The 24943-nt window shown below is 39.8% G+C and overlaps 2 protein-coding genes across 3 annotated transcripts in view; one reads left to right on the top strand and one right to left on the bottom strand.

Moving 5' to 3' along the window:
- The window catches only part of LOC136843704 (solute carrier organic anion transporter family member 74D-like), a 165224-nt gene extending 151927 nt beyond the window's left edge, over positions 1-13297 (top strand). For both annotated transcript variants that reach the window (XM_067112290.1, XM_067112291.1), the window contains one exon: positions 42-13297. In XM_067112290.1, the coding sequence (XP_066968391.1) occupies positions 42-211 (170 nt within the window). In that variant the 3' untranslated portion in view covers positions 212-13297. The remainder of the gene's footprint in view (positions 1-41) is intronic.
- The window catches only part of LOC136843705 (uncharacterized), a 462741-nt gene that overhangs the window by 25517 nt on the left and 412281 nt on the right, over positions 1-24943 (bottom strand). The window lies entirely within an intron of this gene.

The following is a 24943-nucleotide window of genomic DNA, read 5'->3' as shown; positions in this document are numbered from 1 at the left end:
AGCTTATTATGGATAATAATAATGATAACTATAACTTTCAGCTTTGATGGCAGGCTGCCTGATCACAGAAATAATACTTCTTAGCCTTCACAAGACCATCCACTTCTATGGGAAGGGCGAAAGTGAAGATTCGTCTCAAACACTACCTCCGGAAGAAAAGCAAGACCTAAAAGATTCTGAAAGTATAGAACTGAAAGCTGGAGATTGTTGACATTTCTTCAGCTTTTGATGGAAATTATTTGCACTCTTTGCTTAGGAGTAAGTATGTATTAGAAATTAGGCCACCAAAAACATGTCTTGTAGAGGCCAGTGTATAACCATATGCAAATAGGGACATAAATGATTCTTTTATAAGTTCTTGAAAATTTCTGTGGAAATTAACTTCATGTGTGATACATAGTTGTTCTAAATTTTGGATAAATTTAATTTGTTTCGATTATAAAAATAACTTCATAAAGCTAGTAAGTGTGCATATTACAAGTGCATACCCTCTTGAAACAAGCAAATAGTGAATAATACAAAAGTCACTTTCAACCCGTATGCTGTTGATAGCTGGTGTGTCGAGTGGCCATAGCTGCAAGTTAGTATAAATTTGAATAGGATATTTTTTCATTTTCTTATGTGATATTAAACTTGTAGTGACTCAGATTTAGGGTAGGCCTATATGCAGCCTGACCATAGTGTCACGGCCTCAGGTTTATAACGCCCATACTTGCGCACTGAGAAATAGCTGTCAGTAATGTAAGTAATTATTTTACCGGTACAATAACACTTCAGCTTCACAGACTCTCTGGAGGTCTGGATTTCTGATAAGTACTAAACTCTGTTAAGTAACAAACACCCTTGAATATTTTCTGATATCTTACAGCTAACAAAGTTCCTGACCTAAACAAAACTTGTACTTTACATTTAACATTCAAATTAAGAGATTTATTAAAAAAATGCCTCACATAAAACATGGCAGTATAGTAAATAATAATCATAATATTGCATCTGGTAAGTACAGGCGTCTGCTTTGTTGAGGTCCATACCATTGTATATTTTGATAAATGCAGTTTTAATGTGCATTTTTCTCACACTGAGTGTTCTTTACTTTGATGACATTAAAATATTCAGTGCCTTTTTATTTTTGTCTTACCATGGTTTTTATACTTATGTCAAGTTCAGTCCGGAAGTATGTAAAATTGTTTTTCCCTTTTATATACATATACACTATACTGTGTATATGTTTTTAAACAACACAGAATACACTGTACAGTAATGTACCAAAATAAAAACCAAACTCTCTCTCTCTCTCTCTCTCTCTCTCTCTCTCTCTCTCTCTCTCTCTCTCTCTCTCTCTCTCTCTTACCTGTGAGCAATGCCAAAACTGCTTACATGGGCTGGACTTGAAAAATCTGCAAGGAGGGTTTAAAGGTCCTCCCCCTGCTCCTCCTCCTCCTCTCTCTACTGGTCCTAAATGGAGCCATGAAGTGATGAACTAATCAGAAGAAGCACTGAGGTGTGGAAAGGGTCTTTAAGAAGTGGTAGACACACACATCAGATTCCTGGCTTGAAGAACGTGGCACATCAGCAAAGACCTCTGAAGCGTTTGCTTATGTTTCTGAGGTGAGTGATGGAGTTACCATAGAAATTGATGATGGTGGGCTAGGGTGCACGTGGTTGGGGGTTTGAGGAAACTGTTAACTGTACTCTGACAAAAAGAATGACAATTCTGCTTTGCAATCACCAGCCGGTGAATTTCTCGAGTTTCTCCAGCCAACATAAAGGGCCTGACAAAACAGCTGCAGTCAATGTTGGGGTTCTCACAAAGCTCAATGAAGTCATCTAAGACTCCTCATCTTCTTGTAGGTCTGAGTTGGGTGTTTGTTAAAATCATCATCAGTCTTATTGTTTTTTTCAAATGCTTCCTCTTCCATCTCACCAGCAGTAATCCAGCCCTTCTCGTATTTCCTCCTCAGGAAAATTGTTGCCTTCCTTCACAAGCTGGCCACAAAAGTCATCGACATCGAAACCTTGGAAGTCAATCAGACCTTGTTTTCACTTTATAATATGGTTCCATGTGTACCCCAAAGTCAGCACAGTGAAGTCCCTCCAAGCATCCACAGTTGTAGATGGTAGACTTCAACAAATACTTTTGAAGAATCTCCAGAGTCTAATGCCCCAGTGTATCCAAACCCTGCTCCTTAAACTCCTTGTCCTGGAACACCACCATCATATCCTCCAGGAACTTCCTCTGGTACAGGTGTTTATAACAATAACATCTTGGTCCATCTGTTGTATAAGTGCAATCATGTTATGAGGCAAAAACATGACCCCAATACAACCTTTGTCACCAACCATCTGGGTTGCGGTAGGATGCACAGGCACGTTGTCGGTGAGAAGCAAGGCCTTTATTCAGTGTCTAGCAATGTCGAGGTCCTATGTTCGATGATGAATAACGTCCTTGCAAAAGTGGTTATGGAACCAATTAGACACAGTCTTTGTTGTGAATCAAGCCTTTACCAAAAGATACCAAATCACTTGGGCACAGGGTTCTCATATCCAACTATGACTGGTCTGCAGCAATGGCTACCAGAAGCACTTGCACATAACAAAGCAGACACACATTGCTTAGAAAGCTTTGTAGGTGATGTGTAAATTCTTTTTTTTTTTCTCCTCAGCCAAGGTGTTAGTGGGCAAGGAGTAGTAGAACAGATTAATTTTGTCAGTGTTGCAGATTTGACTGAAAACAAGGCATTCTTTTTCATCAAGTCTTTGTGTCCAAAATTCCTCCATTCCTTCCTCCCATGTTGAATTTTGAGCCAAACAGCCAACACTTGGACACCCGAATTCCACAACCCCATGCAGACCTGCATGCTTCATAGCAGTAGCCTTCAGTTCAGCACCACACACATGCATCCCGTCTGACTGCTGCTGGCGATACTGGATCAAGGTCAACTGTTCAACCACCTCATGGCGGGACTTGGCTATGTTCTTGCAGGCTTCACTCTTGGAAGTCTTCCAAAAGTCAGTCAAATATTTTTTCAGTTTGTCCTTTGTATTCTTGATGTCTTGCAAGATAGACTGGCTTGCACACCCATGATACAGGTCATGGACCTGCCAGCCTCAATGTTCTTAATGATTTCCAGCTTCTTCTGAAGTATCAGCACCGTTCTGACTCTTAGGAGGTAGGGCCATACATAAAGTACACAACACCACACAGCAAAAACAGTACCTGCAACGCTGTAAACACTCACAAAATCATCAAAATCAATGGATTGCATTGCGACACAAGGCACCACACAGTACAGTTGAATATGAGATTACCAAGAAGTGATGTGCAAGTGGACAAAGCAATGAAGCATGCCCCAGAACAAGTGAGTTGGTATCTTTGCAAGCAGCCAGTGAGACAAGGAAACTTTTATGATGTATTCATGACACATTTTTATCAGCCACTCAAAGGAAATAAACAAAAGACTTTATGTGACAACGTTGCTTTTGAGCCAATAACAGTCACGAAAGCTCCCAAAGCACATGAGTGCTTTTCTACCCACAAAACTTCTGTGAGATCATTGTAGTTAGGAAGCATCTCTATCAGCCACTCAAAAGGCAGTAAACAAAATGACGTTTATTGTTTTTTATTACGTTGTTGCTTCAAAGCCAATAACAGTCTTGATAGCTCCCAGACAGATGAGGGCCCTCCCCACTCAGTCCCCCAGATGAGATTACCTCAGCCTAATCCACCTTCCTTCCCCCCCCCCCTCACAATACCCCTCTCTCAGTGTTCTGTGTGAACTGTTAACAGTGTTACCGTCACATTCTTCTGCCCATGCAGTGTCAAAAACCAAGTGGACTGTTTTTTAATTATTTTCATTTGTTGTATGTGTACCCACATATATTTTTGGGATTTGGCCGCTTGCAAATAATGTTGACTTATGGATACTGTGTATACAGATAACCAAGGGAATATTTTTTTTATATACATACATACATACATATATATTATATATAGGCTATATATATATATATGCTATGGAAAATGACCGACTTACCTGGAAATGTTGGTAGACGTGGGTAAGGGACTGCCCCCCCCCCCTCTCTCTCTCTTTCTCTCTCTTCGTGAATATTAATTAACCCACATCTAGTGTGTATAAATCAAACCATGTTCTACAAAAAATAGTTTATTCTGTAAATCTAACATATAATAGGGTAAACATGGTAAGTAAGGAAAATCCTAAAAAGAAAAGGAAAAAGGTAAATGAATGTCTTCCCCAAACATTTTATCAGTCACCAAAATTATAAGTGGGATTCTTCCCATTTCAACCCCCCATCACTAATTAGTCACCTTTTTACCTATGTGTCTTTTGTCACCAGTTCACTTAAATGGCTACATCCCACAGTGGCCATGTAGGTGTGTCTACACATGACACACATGACTATCCATGAGCACTTGCATGAAACATCTGTAGAGAGAAATCATCTCTCATTAGACTTAGTCTGTGACATTCCACAGTACCATAAAATAAATGATAAGAAATGACAACAAAATGACAGGACACTAAAATGTGAAGTTATTATTTGTCTTTAACACTCACCTTCACAACAAGGAATTTGGTCCCAGGAAGTTCATCTCACTTGGCTCCTCCAAATCGAATGTATGACTTTTCACAAAAGCTCTCAACATTTACCCTACAAGCCACTTTTCATTACCGACAAACGTACGAACACCCTCTTCATGACACACCCATATCCGGATCTAAAACAAACAGAGCTTCTAGAACATTCGAGACAAAACGCTGATGAGCCATTCCAGCCATGTGTCGCTGATACAGCTGTATCTAAAGGTGACTTTCGTTCAGGCACTCCTTGCTGAGCTCCGCAGACCATCAGGTGTTCACCTGTGCGCTGGAATGCACTGAACACTACATTGTCACATAGTGACACATACTTATAGAAGCAGGGCTCGGCCACCACCTTATGTCGATCTCAATACAAATCATGCTTATTCCTCATTTACTCTGCAGCTTCATGTGTCACTGTCATTTCAGTGCTTGGAGACAATGCATATGTTGTAGAAAGATGTTTACCAACGAATCATAAACCCTTCTGCTAAGTATGATGAACTGTGTAGAAACTATTTTGAATCCTCCGTCATACAACTGCGACCCCTCCAAAAGGAATGATGTGGAAGAGTTCTCGCAGATCTTAGTGATTCTGCAGCGTCTACAAAAGACTGCTGTGGATGTTTGCATGGGAACCACCATATAGTCGTTGGGAACTGGTTTAAAATACACTTTGTAGCTATCACGTCATGTGTCAATTGAAACTCACAACCCCCTAAAGTGATATCTGTTAATGTAAACCCCTTATTGTCACAAACATATTTATAATGGACCAACGTACATCTGTGTTTATAATCTATAGCTGAAGATTGATATCTACTACCCATAATGTACGCAGCCTCTACTCCCTCTAACATCACTGCTGAGTTATTACATGTACTAGGAAAAGGCCTTAAAATATAACTAAGAAATGGTCCCCTGTCACTTGGAAGTTCAACAATCAACCCTCTATGTGACAAATATACCTTTATTACCCAGTAATATCTGTATAAATCACTGCCTGTGAAAATTATGTTGGAACCCCACATGTAAGCTGCATTCCTCAAAGTAGAGTCTTAACACCCTTATAGGTAAAATATCTTCAGAGATACGCCCTTATGAAACCACTATTACTGCTTTTACTTTAACAAAGGTTCGGTCTCCTTTTCAATATTCAAAACTGTAGTATGAACTGTAAACAAAGCTGTTGTCAAGTCTAGGTCACCTCTAATACCTCAATAGTGAATTGTAACACATTGTATGTATTTCTCAAACCCTCAAACTGCTTGCGTAACTCGGTGTTACTACTGCATAATTTCTCCAAAACTCTACCCTGATCAGCTACCTTAGCTTCCAATGCCTCAGCTTGTGCAAGACTTGTAACTGCTACTCCGCCAACTACTGCTACGACTGTTGCTGTTGCCCCTCTACTGTAGCTAAAGCGACTGCCGCCCTTTTACGCCTCCTACTTTAACCACACGAAATGGTAAATGATACAAAGCTTTCATGTCCGCTGTAATCTTAATCTCTGAGAATAAGTGTGTTAAAGGAGTTGACAAATGCTAAAGATCAGTGTCTGAGAACAGAGGAAAGAGAAAAAAACCGCAAATAACTGCTTAACCCCGATGAAGAGAAAAAAATAATAATAAACACCCCCCTCCAAAAAAAACGAACAAACCCCCACCAAACATTAAGTTTTCTTTTAATCATAGATATGTGTGTCAATTTTGCTGCTCCCCTTTCTTCATTAAGAATTATGAACCTCTTTCCCCTTTTCTCTTCTATAACACGAAACGGGCCTTCAAACTTGGGACCCAACTTGTAATTTAATTAATTTTCAATATTTATCTTCAGAAACACTCTATCCCCTATTACAACTCTTGCACTGTCATATTTCATATTACTTCTCGCGGCCATTGCTTGTGTCGAAGATTACTTCTAAGACGCGCATGTCTCTTTCACTGTAGCAATTAACTATTTAATCATATCATCAAAACGTGAAGGGACTGACAACAAATGAAACGCTTCCCAAATTGGATAACCAAATAATGCTTCCACAGGTGACATACCAGTGGTGCCACTAAGCATTGTATTTATGCTATGCCTGACTACATCCAAATATCTACCCCAGTTATTATCATTACCACCCACTGTTACTCTAGGAGCTTCGAGCACTTTCCTATTAGCTTACTTACTTCTTTACCCCCATAATTTCCGCAAGACGTTCTGTTTACAAATTCTCTCCCATTATCTGTAATAAGTATCTCTGGTACTCCGTATCTGCATATATATTCACTAAAGAACGGAACTGCAACGTCATCTGCCATGTTATTTCTTAAAAGGAAAATCTCCACAAACTTCGTTAACTCATCTATAATCACCAACAAGTGTTTACACCCATACTCCCTCTCATAAAAGTTTGTAAGCAAACCCATATACACCATCTGAAATGGCCTGCTTGGGATAGGAAAGACCAAGTTTACACGATGCAACCCTTGCCGGTTTACATGAATTACACATAGAACAGTCCTTCACAAATTTCTCCACTGATGAAAACATATTTTTCCAGAAGTATTGACTACGGACTTTCTGATACATCTTCTCAATCCCCAAATGAATACTACCAAATTTACAATGTGTAATCTCCAAAACCACTGGAATCAACTCTTTTGGTACCACGATTTGTGTTGTATCCCCATTATCCTCACTACTCATCAACTTATATTTTGTTTTCCTCACCAACAAATTACCCTCTAATTCTAAACCTGAATAAGACAATCTATAACCCTTTCTCACTAACCCACCTCTAAGAAAGGCCTTTGCTTCCTTCCACTAAAACCTTATCCTCATCTCGTTTTTTTCTCCACCACATTGATATCCCAATCCACACACTCACCACCTGCACTACACACTTGTTCATCCTCTGTGTTCACAAAATTCCTACTAAGAGCATCCGCCACCACGTTATGTTTGCCCTCAATGTACTTAAGCTTAGCATAAAAAAAAAAACACCTAGCCTTCTTAGGAGGAAGATCAGGCTTATTAAAAAGATCCAACAATGGCTTATGATCTGTAAGAACTTCTACTTTATTCCCCAAAGGCAGCATCTTAAAATGAACCAAACTAGACACCTCTGCAAAAGCCTCTTTGTTTACTGTCGCCATGAACCTTTCATTAATTCCCCGTGTTTTAAACTTCTTGCTACAAAAAGCTATTTGATGAAACTTACCCTCAAATGTCTGCATTAAACATGCAACTACGCCATCTTGATTGGCATCAGTCACTAATGTGAATGGTAGAGAAAAATCAGGGAAATTTAAAACTGGAGGACTCATTAAAGCATCTTTGACTTTCTGAAAAGCCACCTGCTGAGCTTCACCCCATGAAAATTGTACATCACCCCTCAATATATCTGTCAAAGGTGCTGACAATGTAGAAAATCCTCTCACAAATATATGGAAAAACCCCTGCCATTCCTATGAGTAAGTGAACATTTTTCTGTTTCTTGGCCGTACGAAAATTTTCAATATCCCTGACCTTCTCACTCGTACTTGTACACCTTTTGAAACGACATGTCCTAGATATACATTATTCTTCTTCAGGAAATCACACTTGGCTAGTTTAACGTTCAGACCTGCCATCCTAAGCCTCTTGAGAATTTATTCAAAGTACTTCTAAATGTTCCTCTATAGAGTCCGTAGCAACTATATATCATCCATATAAACAAATACATTTTTCCGCAACATCCCAAGGACGATTGTGTTTACTAGCCTCGTAAATGTAATAGGACTACTTGACAGACCAAAAGGCATCCTTGTTACTCTCATAGTTCCCCTTCAGTATTGAAAATGCTGTCAACTTTCTACTCTCTTCACTCAACGGTACTTGCAAAAACCCTTGCATTAAGTCAATTAATGAATAGGTATTCTTGCCTCCAATCTCTGCAAACAAATCTGGCAAACATGCCACCGGATATCTGTATGGGATGGTATTCTCATTTAATTTCCTGAAATCCACACATACACAGATTGAACCATCTTTCTTTGGTACTGCTAACAAAGGGAAATTAAATGGTGAAGAGCTAGGTCGAATTATACCTTCATCCTCCCACTTGTTAACCTCTTGTTCAACCCGCTCTCTTATCTAAAAGGTATTCTATATGATGGAACATATATTGGGTTCATATCCTCCTTCAAATGGACATTATGTTCTATCACATCTGTCAACCCCAATTTATCTCCTTTCAGAGCAATAACATCTGGGTATTCGACTAAAACCTCCCCTAACCCCTCTATAGTGTACTCTTTATAGTCTAACGCACCCAAATGATTTCTAAATATCTCCTTTCTAACCTACATTCCAGCCTCTGTAAATTCATTTCGCTTCCCCATCACTGTTGGTGTTCAGTTTATTTTAGTCCACTTTGAGTATGTTTTCCATTTTCATTGTGAGCCTAGTGTTGTCAAAAACGCTAGATGTTGTCATGAATATTGATGTTGCAAAACTGCACTTTCCTTTATGCCTAATTTGTAGGTCTGTAATATTTTTTATTGAGTTTCTTTAAAGGAGTAGTGACATTCATTTGTGTATTATCTTTTTCAAAAGTGTTTGGCTGTATCGTATTGATAGTCCACTGTTTGTTGTGGCCTTGTGGGTGCCTGACAGATTGTTGGAACTCCAAAAAGCCTAGCAACTTGGCTTATTCTGTCATGTAAACCTTGTATTGTACATTCTTACAGTGAATAAAAGCCAACTGATTATGAAGATCCTAAAGACCCAAAAGTGGTATGGCAGAAACTGCAGGATACATTTCAGAAAGTCATGGGCCAATAAATTCAGGCTAAAAAGAAAATTATACAGTCTGAAGCTGAAGCCTGGTGATGATTTACAAGGGCATCGTAAAACTTTTGCAGAAATTTTTGAAGAATTAGCAGTTATTGGTGATCCAATAGAAGATGAAGACATTGTAATAAATTTATTAGCTTCACTTCTTGATGATTATTCAACTTTAGTAACAGCTCTGGAAGCTATGGAAAAAGTTGCTTCATGGGAATCGGTCACTGAGAGGTTGCTGCATGAATATAAAATTAAAGGTGATAGGCTTAAGCCTATGCACGAGAGTGAAATTAAGTCTTTACTTGCTAAGCAGAATAAGAGTGTTAAGTGTTTTGAATGCAACAAGACAGGTCATGTAAAGGAAAATTGTTATATTTTTATTGAAAAGTGCAAGAAAAGGAAAGAGAATAATGAAAAGAGTCAGGATCATAAGGTTAAACAAAGCCTAGTTGCCAAAGGGCAAGGTAGTGATGATGGGGTTACTGTATTTTGTAAGTGCTTTATCTACTAGTGATACATGTAATGACTCTTGGGTACTTGATTCAGGTGCTACTCAGCATATGTGTAATGATGTCTTTCTTTTCTAATTTTGTAAATCTAAGAACACTTGTTAAAATTGAAGTGGGTCATGGGAGACCACTTACAGCTGTTGGTGAAGGCTCTGTGTCTTTGCAAGTTAATTTACCTAGAAAACCGTATACTTGAAAAAGTTTTGTATGTGCCAGATTTAGCTCATAACTTGACTTCTATTTCTCAGGTTACATTAGGAGGTAAGGTGACACAATTTTATGAACATTCGTGCAAAATTTTCAGTAAGAAAAATAAGTTGCTAGCTGTGAGGAAAAAGTTAGGAAAATTATATATGCTTGATTGTTTCTAAAAGGCAGCTGCTCATTGTTCAAATGTATATTCAGATGAAATCTTATGGCATAGACGATTTTGTCATCTTGGAATGAATAATGTGAGAAAGTTGATTTCCAAAAATGTGGTTAGTGGCATTGATTGCAAAATTACTAATGACACATATGTCTGTGAAAATTGTTCTGATGGTAAAATTCATAGATCCTCATTTCCTACTGGAGAGGTTAGAAAAGAATGTAAGGTTTTAGATTTAATTCACAGTGATGTCTGTGGTAAGATGAACCCAGGTTCTTTGGGTGGTGGAAATTATTATGTTACTTTTATAGATGATGCCTCAAGGTATGTTTGGGTATATATTTTGAAGAGTAAAGGGGATTTTTTAGAGTTTTGAGGAGTTGGAAAACTCTTGTTGAAAACCGGTATGAGAAGAAAATTAAGATTTTGCGCACAGACAATGGTGGAGAGTAGCCTATACATCTGTTGAGTTTGAAGGATATCTGCAAGATGAAGGTATTCGTCATGAAAAGACAATTCCCTAGACTCCTGAACAAAATGGGGTTGCAAAACGCGTGAACAGGACTCTTGTGGAGGCTGTGAGAGCCATGTTATCTGATGCAAGGTTGCCAAAGACTTTTTGGGCTGAAGCTGTGTCAACTGCAGCATATGTGCGTAATAGAAGTCCTAATTCTGTCTTGAAAGACAAGACACCATATGAAGCACTGAATGGATGGAAGCCCAATGTAAAACATTTCCGTACCTTTGGCTGTATATCTCATGTCCATTTTCCAAAGGATGAAAGAGAGAAATTAGATTCTAAATCAAGGAAGTGCATTTTGCTTGGTTATGGTTCTACAACCAAAGGCTATCATCTTTACAACCTTGACACAAAAAGGATTTTTCATAGCAGAGATGTTATTTTTGATGAATCTAAGTCTGTAATTTTTGAGGAGTCACCATGTGAGGATTCACCGTGTAGTCCAAAGTACATTGAATTTCAAGCATCACCTGAGAGTGATATTGATGAGTCTGCTGATCCAGAAATAAATGTTCGACGTTCAGCTAGAGAAAGGAAACCTCCTGTCAGATTAGGAGAATGGGTTAATTCATGTATAGGAGAAGTGGATGAACCTTCAACAGTTGAAGAAGCTCTTTGTGGTCCAGAAGCTGGAAAATGGAGAAGAGCTACGCAAAATGAGATGGACTCTATCCACGAGAATAATGTATGGTCCTTAGTTGAATCTCCATTAGAACGTAAACTCATTAATTGTAAATGGATCTTTAAGAAGAAAGTAGATGCAGATGAAAATGTGTGTTCTTACAAGGCCAGATTAGTGGCAAAAGGTTTTTCTCAGAAAATTGGGGTTGACTATGATGAAACATTTAGTCCATTGGTGAGGTTTGAGTCTGTCCGTTCATTTTTGGCTCTGGCAGCTCAGCATAACCTTCATGTTCACCAGATGGATGTGTCATCGGCATTTTTGAATGGCAAACTTTCAGAAAAATTGTATATGACTCGACCTGAGGGTTTTATTGAAAGAGGGAAGGAAAATTTTGTCTGTAAATTAGATAAGGCAATCTATGGTTTTAAGCAGGCTCCAAAATGTTGGAATTCATCATTGGATGCTTACCTAAAATCACTGAAATTTCAACAGATTCCTGTATTTATACTAGTTTTTCTGATAATGTATTGTTTATTGTTGCTTTGTATGTTGATGATATCGTAATTGTTTGTGAATCTCTGGATTGTTTAACAGAAATTAAAGCAGCATTAAGTAACAAGTACAAAATGAAAGATTTGGGTAAGTTGCATTATTTTCTTGGTGTTAAAGTGTTTCAAGACAGTGATAAGATTTGTATTAATCAGTCTGCTTATACCGAAACATTACTTAAGAGATTTGGTTTTGATAAATCAAAACCTGTGTCTACTCCTGTTGAAGTTAATTGTACCCTTGAGAAGGCTACAGAAGAATCAGATTTGTTCAGTAGTGAAATTTATCAAGTCTGCTGTTGGTAGTTTATTTTATTTGTCTACTAGAACTAGACCTGATATAACATTTGCTGTATGTAATGTTGCCAAATTCTGTACCAATCCAACAAGGTATCATTGGTCTGCTGTACAAAGAATTTTTCGTTATTTACAGGGCACGTGTGATTTAGATATTGTGTATTTTAAACAGAATTCATGTTCTTGTGTTGGGCACTCAGATGCAGATTGGGCTGGAGATAAAAATGATCGCAAATCTACATCGGGATATTGTTTCACACTTAGCAGTGGCTTAATATCATGGCGTACAAATAAACAGTCATGTGTTCTGCTGAGGCAGAATATATTGCTCTGTCTAATGCTGCTCAAGGGGCAGTTTGGCTAAAGTCATTTTTTAATGAATTACATTTTGGTAATGGAGGTCCTATGTTGATATATGAAGATAATCAGTCTGCAATATGCCTTGCTAAGAATCCCAAGGACCATCTTAAGACTAAGCATATAAGTATAAAATATCATTATGTTCGTGATCTAGTTGCTTCTGATCAAATTGAGATACAGTACTGTCCTACCTCTGACATGTTAGCTGATATTTTCACAAAAGGTATGCCTACAGAAAAATTTTTTATACTCAGGTCAATGTTGGGTGTGTGTTAGTTTTGAAAAACACGCTCAATGTCCACCTTGAGTATGTTTTTAATTTTCTTTGTGAGCCTAGTGCTGTCATAAACGCTAGATGTTGTCATGAATGTTGATGTTGCAAAATTGCATTTTCCTTTATGCCTAATTTGTAGGTCTATAATATTTTTATTGAGTTTCTTTAAAGGAGTAGTGACATTCATTTGTGTAATATCTTTTTCAAAAGTGTTTGGCTGTATCGTATTAATAGTCCACTGTTTGATGTTGGTGGCTGACAGATTGTTGGAACTCCAAAAAGCCTAGCAACTCCGTGCTCCATTCTTGGCTTATTCTGTCGTCATGTAAACCTTGTATTGTACATGCTTACAGTGAATAAAAGCCAACTGATAATGAAGATATCATCTTTGCTTCCAAACCAACCAAGTTTTAACAATTACCACTATTGATTCCATTTCCTTGCTCCATTCCTCTAAATCCACATCATAAGTATACTTCTTTGATACCTCTTAACTGACTTATTGCAGTTTAGCAATTCCACCCATATAACCCCTTTATTCAACACCTTGTTTATAGAAATTGTACTCACTACTCCTTTAAGTTTCTCACTGCCCCCCACCACACACACCTGTTTATTCACTTTATATCTCTCACCTTTACTTTCACCATACCAACCATTTCTGGTTCTAAAATTGCATCCTCCATTAGAACACCTTTTTATATCCTCTTTCCCTCGCCATTAGGCTCACTTTCTCCCTATGATTGATTATTTCTCCCTGTTACCTCATTATTTCCACTTATCATTATTCTCCATTTCAGATATATTCCCCTCCATTTCCTTAGCACCTATATAAGGGATAAAACCTCCAGTTTCACCAACTGTTATACCTCCCTCACTAGGGTATACAGAAATCCCATTCCTCCTACATGTTGGATGTCCCAGTAAAATCTTGTTTCCTAAGTTAACTCCTCTCACCACCAAAACGGAGTCCTGCATCAACTGGTTCCCTGGCGAGAAACGAATATCCGTTGCTCCTACAACGTCCAGTTTATGAGCTTGGACATGGCACACCTTATCCTCGGAACGCCTTAGCCGAAACTGAGGGAACTTTGATAAAAGTTAAAGTCCACTAAACTGACCCATAGGCTACCCCTGTATGCACACAAATCAGAAGACTAGACCCAGCTATGCCTCCATACACCACCGGCTTCCGTTCGCCTATATCTCTTAGAAGTCCTACGTGACATGAACATTTTATCCTTTCCCTTTTAGTTGTTCCGCCCTCCAAAAATTTCTATTTTGGGACTTCTTTGGATATCCTTCTTAAGGAGCTTTCTTATAGCAACTCCTAAAATTCAGACATACTGGTCTGTCATTACCCTTTATGAATAATGGACAAAGCCGCCAGTTATGTGGAGGATTCTTACACTTGCCACAATATTTGGTTCGGCAATATTTCTTAGTATGCCCCTACTTATTACAATTAAAGCAATGAAACTGTGGCATATGATCCGCACATTTTCTATAACTCTTCACTTTACCACAAAAACCATTATAAGCGAGGTTTGATTCTCTCTGCGGGAAGTTCCTATGGCCTATTGTCGAGGTTTCAGGCATCCCATTAAAAAAATGTGCATTTCTACAAGTGATTCCTGGTTTGGGAAAAGATAAAAGATTCCTCAGAAGTAGCTTCTGTCGGACTATCAAATTGCTAACTATCGCGTCTGGCACATCATGCAACAACCACGAGAAATGCAGTAGCTTCTGAAAATTTTCTAATGAAATAGGATCTCCATCTACCCGATCCGAGCCTCTCAATTTCCCAACGAAATCTGTGGCTGCATCAAACAATTGTGAGCTATAATCCACCATGGAACTCTGCCCCTTCCTAATTTTATAAAATGCTCTCATATCCTGGACCAAATCTCCACACTCATCCGCCCCATATGCAGTCCTCAGAAGTTTCTTTAAATCATCCCAAATCAAAACTGCAACAGCATTTACCGATGTCTCCAACGTCTAAAGCAAGGAAACCTTTAGCTTCATTAAATGCATCTGTATCATCTGTGACTTTTGTGGTAGTTAAATGATTATCAACACGTTCTATAAATATCTCCATTAGCTGTCTCAAACTTCCATTTACCAAGCCTGCAAAGGGTTGGATGTGACGTAAATGTTGTTAACCTGTGGTTTAAAAAAGTAGGCTACTTGTCTACGCCCCTACTGCCATTATCCCGACTTTTTCACTCTTATTTCTGTCTAAACCAAAGGAATCACACACCCCCAATAAAATTCTGCCCGATCTCAAAAGCATGTAAGATTAAAATCTTGCACCATTCCCTCTAAAAAAACAAAAACACTACGGAAGTAAATAACTTTTTATACCCCGTCCCGGTGATGAACAGCGTGCTCACAATCATTAATGAGCACAATCAGCTGAGCGTCAATGTCATATTTTTTCAAGGTTAACTCAAGAGATCTCCCCACAAGAAGAGAAGAAAAAAGAATCTCAGAAACAGAATTCACCCCCCGAGATCGCCACTGCTTGCCTCTGTGCAAAAAATTTCTGACCCCGGCAACAGACCACTGTCTCCAAGCAGAGAAACTACATGTTATATCTCATACACAGTAAAACCCATTTCCCACATGCACATAAGAAAGATATGTTTCCGCCCAAAGTAACTCGATAAAAAAAAGAAAGAGAAGAGAAATTTCTGAATATACTGCAATCTCTACAACTCCTGATATTCACGAAATTATAACCACACCTTTAAACTAAAGCACAAAAATATATGATTATGTTTAGTCCCGCACTAAAGCACTCGATAAACGACTTTCACTGCAACACCAACTGAACTAAACTGACCACACCCACTGCTAAAAATACAAGCTCGCAATTTTCCTCTATGCTACAGGAAGTTACCAACACCTCTAAACTCCCCAGCTATGCTTAAATTCTATTTCTACAGTGTTTCCATGTACCTAAATCCTAACTACCATTACCATTCATACTTCACTCTGCTGCATGAATACATAACACTATAAAAGGTGTATTACCGCTACTACCAATAATCTGTTATGGAAAATAACCGAGTTACCTGGAAATGTTGGTAGACGTGGGCAAGCGGCTCTCTCTCTCTCTCTCTCTCTCTCTCTCATGAATATTAATTACCCCACGTCCAGTGCGTGCGAATCAAACCGTGTTCTACGCAAATAGTTCATTCTGTAAATCTAACATATAATAGGTTAAACATGGTGAATAGGGAAAATCCTAAAATGAAAAGGAAAACGGTAAATGAACGTCTTCCTTAAACATTCAAACAATCAACAAAATTATAAGTGGGATTCTTCCCATTTCAACGCCCCCCCCCATAACTAATTAGTCACCATTTTAATTATGTCTTTTGTCACCAGTTCACTTAAGTGGCTACATCCCACAGTATCTACATACGACACATGAGCGTGTGTGGTGATGCATGACTATGCATGAGCACTTTAGTGGAGCAGATAAGCCATACAGTCGTTCATTTGATGATACAAGCATGAAATTTGGCAGAAATACGCATTGGGGGTTAGACTTTATGAAAAAGTGCTAGCCACCTGAAATTCCCTTAAATGGCCATTTTCCAAGATGGCCACCATATGTTGATTATCATGAAAAATGCCAATATATTTTTGTATAAATACACAAAGTTCAATCATTATTGGGATAACTTACGGGGTTCTTTGCCATAAAATTGCAAACTGTACCTGGGAGAACAATCTTTGCCATCCAGGATTCCAATTTGTAGGCCATTTTCCAAGATGGCTGCCAGGTAAGCCTAATAAGCAAAATAGTCTAACTTTCTTGGTATTTCTACATATTTTTCCATATAACTTGACATTTGTGAGTATTTATAGCCATTTGCTCATAGATACAATTAAAAAATATATGTGACAAATATACTAACTCATCATTAACTGTGTCCAAACTTGAGAATTATGATTATAAGTATATATTAGTGTCTATTCTCCTTCTATCGTTGTTGAACATCAGTGCTTTAGACTCCTGAAGATGCATGACAAGGGCAGCTACAGAGTGCAGTACAGCCTCATCCTGTCTTTTTACATGTGCACCTTCCACCACAGTCCGTCATGCATCCACATTTAGTCAATTCCCGGTAACATTAAGAAATCAGTTCAAGTATGGTCCACACAATTCTCCAATTGTCATCCTCTTTCCTCCATCCCCTCCTAGAAGGACATTGAAGTTCTGGGTCACATTTAACACATTGTCCCCAAATATGATCTGCCTGATAGGCTGCTTTTTTTGCATGCTCCCATAGTGCATTTTTAGTTGGCAGGATTAAGTCATATGACCTCTGCTGCTAGGCAAAGAGATCAATCTTGCCTCGTCTACTGATGAGGTCGTGTTAGACTTGTCATACATTAGAACTACAAATTGCCCCAGTACTTGTAGATCAGACTCCTCAACTCCAGATGGGTTGTGACTGAGTTTTACAAATGTCGCTGAAACTTCATTAAAGACATCCATGTCTGCAGAGCTGTCTTTTTTTTCCTTTTCCATTGAAACCTGATACAACATCACACCTAGTGAAAGCACAGAAAAACAACATTCCTTTAGCCTTCTCTGGTCCAAGAGTAGACGCAAGATCATGTATAGGAATCCACCTAGTGCTCTCTCCTTTGCCAAATCAGACCCACATTTTTTCGAGTCCCACTGCAGTGAGAGAAGGTATCAGAGATATGGCAATTACCACAATGTCTGTGTCATTTGCATCAATCATCAGAGACTTGTAGCCCTCCCTAACTGCATGCCAGACATGTAGAAATATTCGTATGTCGGCCTCTTCGTGAGTACAGGGTGCCAGTTCCTCCACGCTCATATGCTGGTGTAATTGGTACTCGTGAGGATATTTTCCTTTCTAGTTGCAAGAACTTCATTGCTTGTGGTCATTCTAGCCATGTTGTCAGCAAGAAAATGGAAGAGCTTTGAAATGTTTGTGTTGTTACGAAGGAAACTTTTCCAATTTGATGGTGTTTCGCTCTTTTCTGTAACTCTCCTCCTGATGGCTTTTCCTCGTTTTGATCTGGCTTTTGACTTGAGACTGGTCTTCTGGTATACATCAAAAATGATATCAGTTCTCTTATGATTGTTTCTGTAGTGCTCTATCAAGGGAAGAATATCTTAGGTATTTTGGAGGACCCATCAACAATGAGTACATCAGATTCTGGCTTGGACTTTGGAATCTTGACTTTATTTTGGAGAATATTCACAAGATCTGACTTAGTACATGAGTGCAGTTTACCATTCTTGCTGTGAGATGGAAGGCAAGATTGGTTCTCATGCTTGAACAATTCTTATAAATGACATCCTCGGTTTTGACAAGAGATGAAGAGGCTGGAGAACAGGTGACCATCCTCCTTACGTGGCTTTGTCTCAGGTTGGTTGCTTTTTCTTGGCCCTGCACTAAAAAAATTAGCCTTGTTCTTCTTGATTGGCTGGTAGAAATAATGAATATCAGTCTGCATTTTATCCACAAAAGTTTTGAACTGTTCCTTTCCCTTCTCAAAATGGATTGCAACAAGTGAAGGGGGGTGGCCCATGGGCTGGGAGCCTTCTCGCATATGCCCATCCATTCCATCTCGGCAAAGGCCTTCTTAGCCTCCTGAAGGCACCGTGGGGGAAGCCTCCGGAACTTCACATGCGTCGGGGGACCCTTGTCTTGATGTGATGATTTATCCTATGTTTGGCAGGGGCCCGGGGCACCTGACGAAGTTTGGGTTTGAAAGCTTCTGGGAATTCCTTCAGGAGGGAGGCATACTGGTGGGGCGCGACGGAACAGATTGTGGGCTCCCTGGGGCCCGGCAACAAGGGCAGGGACTGGCAGGACTCGGTGTCCAGCAGGCGCTTGCAGCCGATGTCGACTGCCAGTCCGAAGTGGACGAGGAAGTCTGCGATGATGAAGTTCCAACTGTACCTCCGGACGAGGATGGAGAACGACAGGAGCCTGGTGCCGTAGGAGAGGATGGGAGACCCGTTGGCAGCCGTCCGGGAGGCAGCCGGGTCCGGCAGACGTCTGCGGTCCTCTCTGGAAGGCGGGAACACTGACCGCATGGCCCCAGTGTCGATCAGCATCATCCTGCCGGAGATAGTGTTGCGGACGTAGAAACCTACTGGTGTGGGGCCCCCTGGGTGTTTCGGATGCTGCTGCCATGGCGGCCTGTGAGGGTGGCCACTGCCTCCCTGTTTTTTGGAGGGGAGAAAAGGCAGGGGGCTTCGCAATTTCGGGCAGCTTTCCCGAACCTCTGATGGTAGGCCTAATAGCAAAGCCCCGGCCTCTCCTTCTTCTGCTGGTGGGATGGCCTCCTCCTGTCGACGACGTTGATGCCCTCTGTGGTGGGGTCCTCCTGCTGGAGGCAGTTGATGGGGTGTGTGGGCGTGGATGCCCACTTCGCCGCCCTCATGGAGTCTGTCAGCTGCTGTGCCATCCTGATCAGGTCCTCGACCAGCAGGGTGTATGGTTCTGTGATCTGCCCACGGACCTCTGGGAGTAGCTGCCACAGGAGGATCCCCCTCAACAGGCTGATCTCTTTGCACCTGCCGCTGCTGTCAGTCTCGGGGAAGAGGAGGAAGTCCTGGAGGGCATGTCATGTTTCCAAGAGGTTTGTGTCCTGCCGGGGGTTAATGGCACCAGGTCTAGGGCGTGGGCGGCTCTCCCGGAGACCGGCAGGGAGCAGGTCTCGACAAGAGTGGCCTTCAAATCCTGGAAGGTGGCAGGGCTCGATGTTGTCATCACCCACGGGCGACCTTCTTGTATATCTCCTCCGGGAGGGCGTTGATGGCGATGTCCGCCTTCAACACCTCATTGGTCAGGCCTGCCACCATAAATTGCCCCTCGACCCTGTACAGCCAGGATGCTGGGTTCTGATGGGTGAGTGGTGGCAGCTTTATGCTGAGGGCCGCCCTTGGTTGGTCCGTCAGGAGGGGCATCGCATGGGAAGCAGGCTCCGGCGTGGAGGAGCGTGCGGGAGGGGGTTGCGCGAGGGAGACGTCTGCCTCCGAGAAGTTCGCGGTAATTTGTATGTGGTTGGGGATGTCTGTGTCCATGCTCATTCTGCGCTCTCACTTGGAGTGTGGGGGAACACTCGTGTCAATACACGCTTGGGAGCGTGCCGTGTGGGTCTGCTAATGATGCCGGTGATTTACCGACGAGGGTCAGTAGCCCGTTAGGGGCGTGGGTTGGTTCATTGGGCCAAGACTAAGTTGCCGTTTTGGTCTGTTAATGGCTCCAGGAACCACTCCAGGGGTCACCACTGTGAGAGAGGTGCAAAATGATGAGCAGGAAGACAAGTACTGCTAGGTTATTGATGAAGCGACCTGCTTATAAAGCAGTGTGCGGACGTCTGCGTATAATGCAGAGACCGCGGGTACAAAAATTTACAGGTGACCTGAGGTCAAACTATTTCTCTACACAAAACAGGACAGGTACATATAGAAAACATATTGATTAACAATGACTGGTTAGACATAAAAATACTCTGTCATATATACGTGGTGCAAGGTCAAATGAACAGATAAATATACAAATCATAATAATGATAATAATATTGTGTCCGTCCGACCCTAGGTCGCGCGTGAAGGCACCACAGAAAACGGGATGTGCATTGCAGAGAACCCGTTGAGCGGGGACTTTACAATATATTTGGTTAGTATTTTTGCTGAAAATTAATATAATTTATTTTATTGTAATTTCATTGATTCTCATCCTTGTCGGTTTTTCAGCCCGACGATGAGGTTTTATACCTCGAAAGCTCGAATAATAAAGAATGTTCTTCCAGGTCTTGGCAATATTATTCATCATTCAGCTAAGATTTATATATATACATATATATATATATATATATATATATATATATATATATATATATATGTGTGTGTGTGTGTTGTAATGGACAGTCCTCCACTACACAGGTAAATTTCAGTTTCACTCAATTTCAGTAATCACCTAACCAGCGATGAAGTCCATAGTGGGTGGAATCAACCGTACGACTACCACAGTGTGCGAAGTGATTCAAGAGGGACAAACAAACACCAAAAAAACCACTTAATATTTAATACAAAAGTCTCAGATAGAAGTGACACCTGAACCTCTTTCATGCATGAATTAAAAAAAAACACAAACACCCTTACATATGAATAAAAAAATACATATGCTATTAAGGAAAGAATGCAACACGCTTATACTGCAAAAGGTGGTCCAGAAAGCAGGAGAGGATCGAAAAGAAATAGAATATCCAAATAATTTACAGGCTAACTCATCTAAACAAATAAAGGTTTGATATTACGCTGAGGTCTCAAGACGTCACACATAACTATCCCGGGCAGGTTTGGATAAACTAGGGCCGTCAGGCAAAAACAGCGCCAAACACTCTTTTCTCGTCTTGCCGACGACTTGAACAGGTATATTATACCTTACCGGATAACAGAGAGTACCCTCTGGCAATAATACTGAGCCAGAGGCGAAGATGGATAAGGCATAAATCTTCCCAGTAATTTGGAAGAATAGCTTTGAACCACAGGGTTTGCTGCAATCCAGCAGGGCAGGTGATCCCAAAATCAATAGCTGCTGTATGTAATGTGTTACAGGGAACAGATCAACATTTTTTTTTTGGAAGTGTATGTAGCGTGATCTTAGCGATCTAACTTCAGGAAAAAGACGTAAAAAGGTTCGACCCTGATCTCACCAGCACTTTTTCCCCCTCTGTCTCTCAGCCTCTCTCCCCCTCACCGTTTACCGATTCTCTCTCTCTCTCTCTCTGACCTCACTCATTCTCACAAGTAATTAAATGGACTATTTAAAGAAACACAATCTTTCCTACAAAAATAGGTTTATTATTCAAATAACCCAACAAGAAATGAATAAAACAAAGCAAAGATTAAAATGCATAATAAATGAATTATCAAGTCAGATAACTAAACTCAAAATTGTGAAGCACTTCTGACTAAAGAAGTCTCATTATGGCTAATAGCCTGGAAATACACAAAATCTCACATACTCCCAAATCAACACTAAACGTCATGTCAAAAAAAAAAAAAAAAAGTCTACCACATAAAGAGACTGACATTGCAAATGACTTGCATGTGTCCTCTTTATCAAACCACCCAGCTATTTCCACAAGTCCACAGACATCTGTCGAAAGAATTAAATATGATAGAAAACTCCCAAAAATACATGAAATACAAAACACAATAATGGAAAGTGTAAAATGCATAGCCAAGATATGGCAAACGTAACATAACCAAAATAATAATATAAAAGAGGTATGAATATCCATATTAAATTTCCCACACCAGTTCATAAGTTCATAATGATTAGAAAGTCATGGTAAAAATCACAAGTTCAATTTTCTCCCATAAAAACAGAGATTTGAGACTCTACCTTATCTGCCGATTTTCAAAGCCTGGAACCACTTCAAAGTTATGACTGGACAACTGCAGTTCTATCACGTTAATGAACGATCAAACTCACTTTTAGGGCAGATTTTGGCATAATCTAGATCAAAGTAACGCATGTACTCACGAATATACATAGCGCTTCGGAGATCACCTGATCTCCAATATTGCTGAGCTTCTCGCACAAAGAGCTGAAGGAATCAAAATATGCACCGTTTCAGCAATCTTGCATCAAATCTCTCGACCTAGTTCGCTCTCACTCCTAACCTTCCACGATAACATCTTAAAGCATTGAAGCTATGAAATGCATATATGTGTCCTTTAAATAGAGCTCGGCCACCCCATAAGAGCGTCTCGCTCTCTTAATGGCGAACTAAAAATAAAAAAACATATGTATAAACCATAACAAAATAGAGCTATGCTCAATTAGCAATGTCTACTGCACTGCAGCTTTAAGGACTGCTCTCATGACGCACTTCCAAAGTCACTGGGGTTGTGTTCTTAGAGCCTTTACATGTAATCTTACAAACACGAATAAGCTTTACTACCCCCACAACAAGAATTATCAGTAAAATAGCTATTAAGACGATTAAAATTGTCGGCATAATATATTCCTGATACTCGAACATCACGGGATCGTCGATGTCTTCCAACGGTGGAACAGTCATTGGCACCTTGGTTGTAGGTACCGCCACTACCAAATGCTCGTTATGCGTATGACGCATAATTATCTTCTCGAAACTGTTGAATACAGCATGGCTGATAACCAAGAAGTTCGTTGACATCACACGGCATGCAGCATCAAACAGCTTGGATCCTTGAAGAACGAATGATGTCGACTTGTTGCCCTGGCACATCATTGTAACTGCACACTCCTTGCAAAACATGGCAGTAAGGGTGCTGGTGGACACAATGTGGTAATCTCGCAGGAACTGTCTAAAGTCACATTCTGTCGGAGTCTGTCCATGAACTAATGATAATTCACAACCACCGACAGATACAACTCGCAACTGGAAAATACTACTGTCACACACATACTTCTCTCTAACTAAAGTACAACTTGTCTTATAATCAACTCCCGAACCTTGATATTGATCTCCCAAAATGAACATAGTCTCTACTCCATCCCATATCACTACTGAGTCTCCAAAAGCGCTTGGAAAAGGTCTAATAACAAAAGGTTTCATGTTACTGAACCAAATAAAACTACTAATGCAAAAGTCAAACACTCTTAATGTGAACTAATTCCAAGTGTGTATCCGGAATATCCACAGTCAACTCACTATTAAGCACAATAACTCTACGGAACTCACTCATAAAAAAATTCTATCCAACAGAAAAAAAATACTCGAGAATCCTATCCAAACACTAAAAGGTATCATATCTCGTAAAAGACATGAAAGTTCTACTCCGGTTAGCAAATATTTCGCAACACCTGACTAATTCTCAACAAAATAGCAATTGACGTAATGGCAATCGCTCCCATGATCTTAACAACTACAATTACTCACAATACAGCTCCCTTCATTTTTAAAAAGAAACTGAAAAAAAAAATCCAAATACTCAAATTCGATATGCTGGAATATATATGGGATTGGTAAATTTTTCTAGGCGGATTGAATGTTCTAAAACATCTGTAACTCCTAATTTATCTCCCTTCAAAGCAATTATATCTAGATATTCTTTCAACACTTTCTCTACTTTATCTGAATATTCAGGATAATCAACTTTAGCCAAATGTTCATGCAAAACCTGACTTCGGAACTGTTGCTCCTCGTTAGGAAACATATTCCCGTCTCCACAAAAACTCACTAATTTATGTTCTTCATTAAACTCTTCAAAATCAATCACATAAGTACCCTTGTGATATTTTTTCACTGAATCTTGATAGCTAACTAATTCTACTGTAGTCACGCCTGCGACTGAAACTTCATTTACTGACACCGTACTCACAACGTCTTTGAATTTCTCGGTTCCCTCAACAACGCACACTTGAGAAGGTAAATTCTTCTCTTTCATTGACACTTTAACCAATGTAGGAACTCGCGGTTGCAATTCAATATCTTCCAACAAGAATCCTTTGAAAGATTTTTGCGGAATATCTTCACTCTCTAATGACTGTGTTACACATGTCTCAGACTGCGTCTTAGGTTTCTCACAAGTTTTTTTCCTGTGTATATATGGAACAAAACAACCTGGCTCACCTATTGTAATCCCCTGAACTCCCGTAAGAATGTTGATGTTGATGTTATGTCGCATGCAAGAAGGGTGTCCTAGCAAAACCATTTCACCTAAGGCTAATCCTTCTATGACCAAAAATGATTCTACTATCGTCTTTCCACCGATACAAAGCGTAAGAAATGACGAACCTAAAATATTCAGTTTCCTCGCTTGTAACGTCACACACTGTCTCACTAGTAGGGACTAATTTGCACTCTGGAAACTTCGGGAGTGAAAAAGGTCAGCATTTACTAAGTTAACTGAGCTACCAGAATCAATGAAAATAGAAATTTCAATGCCATTAGAAAATCCATTACAATCATTCAGGTTCTAGTGACTCTAAGACCTGATTGCTCATTATCCTA

Source organism: Macrobrachium rosenbergii, chromosome 12, assembly GCF_040412425.1.
Source record: "Macrobrachium rosenbergii isolate ZJJX-2024 chromosome 12, ASM4041242v1, whole genome shotgun sequence".
NCBI lineage: Eukaryota > Metazoa > Arthropoda > Malacostraca > Decapoda > Palaemonidae > Macrobrachium > Macrobrachium rosenbergii.
The sequence above is the reverse complement of the archived record's forward strand: the minus strand, read 5'-3'. Positions and strand labels throughout refer to the sequence as shown.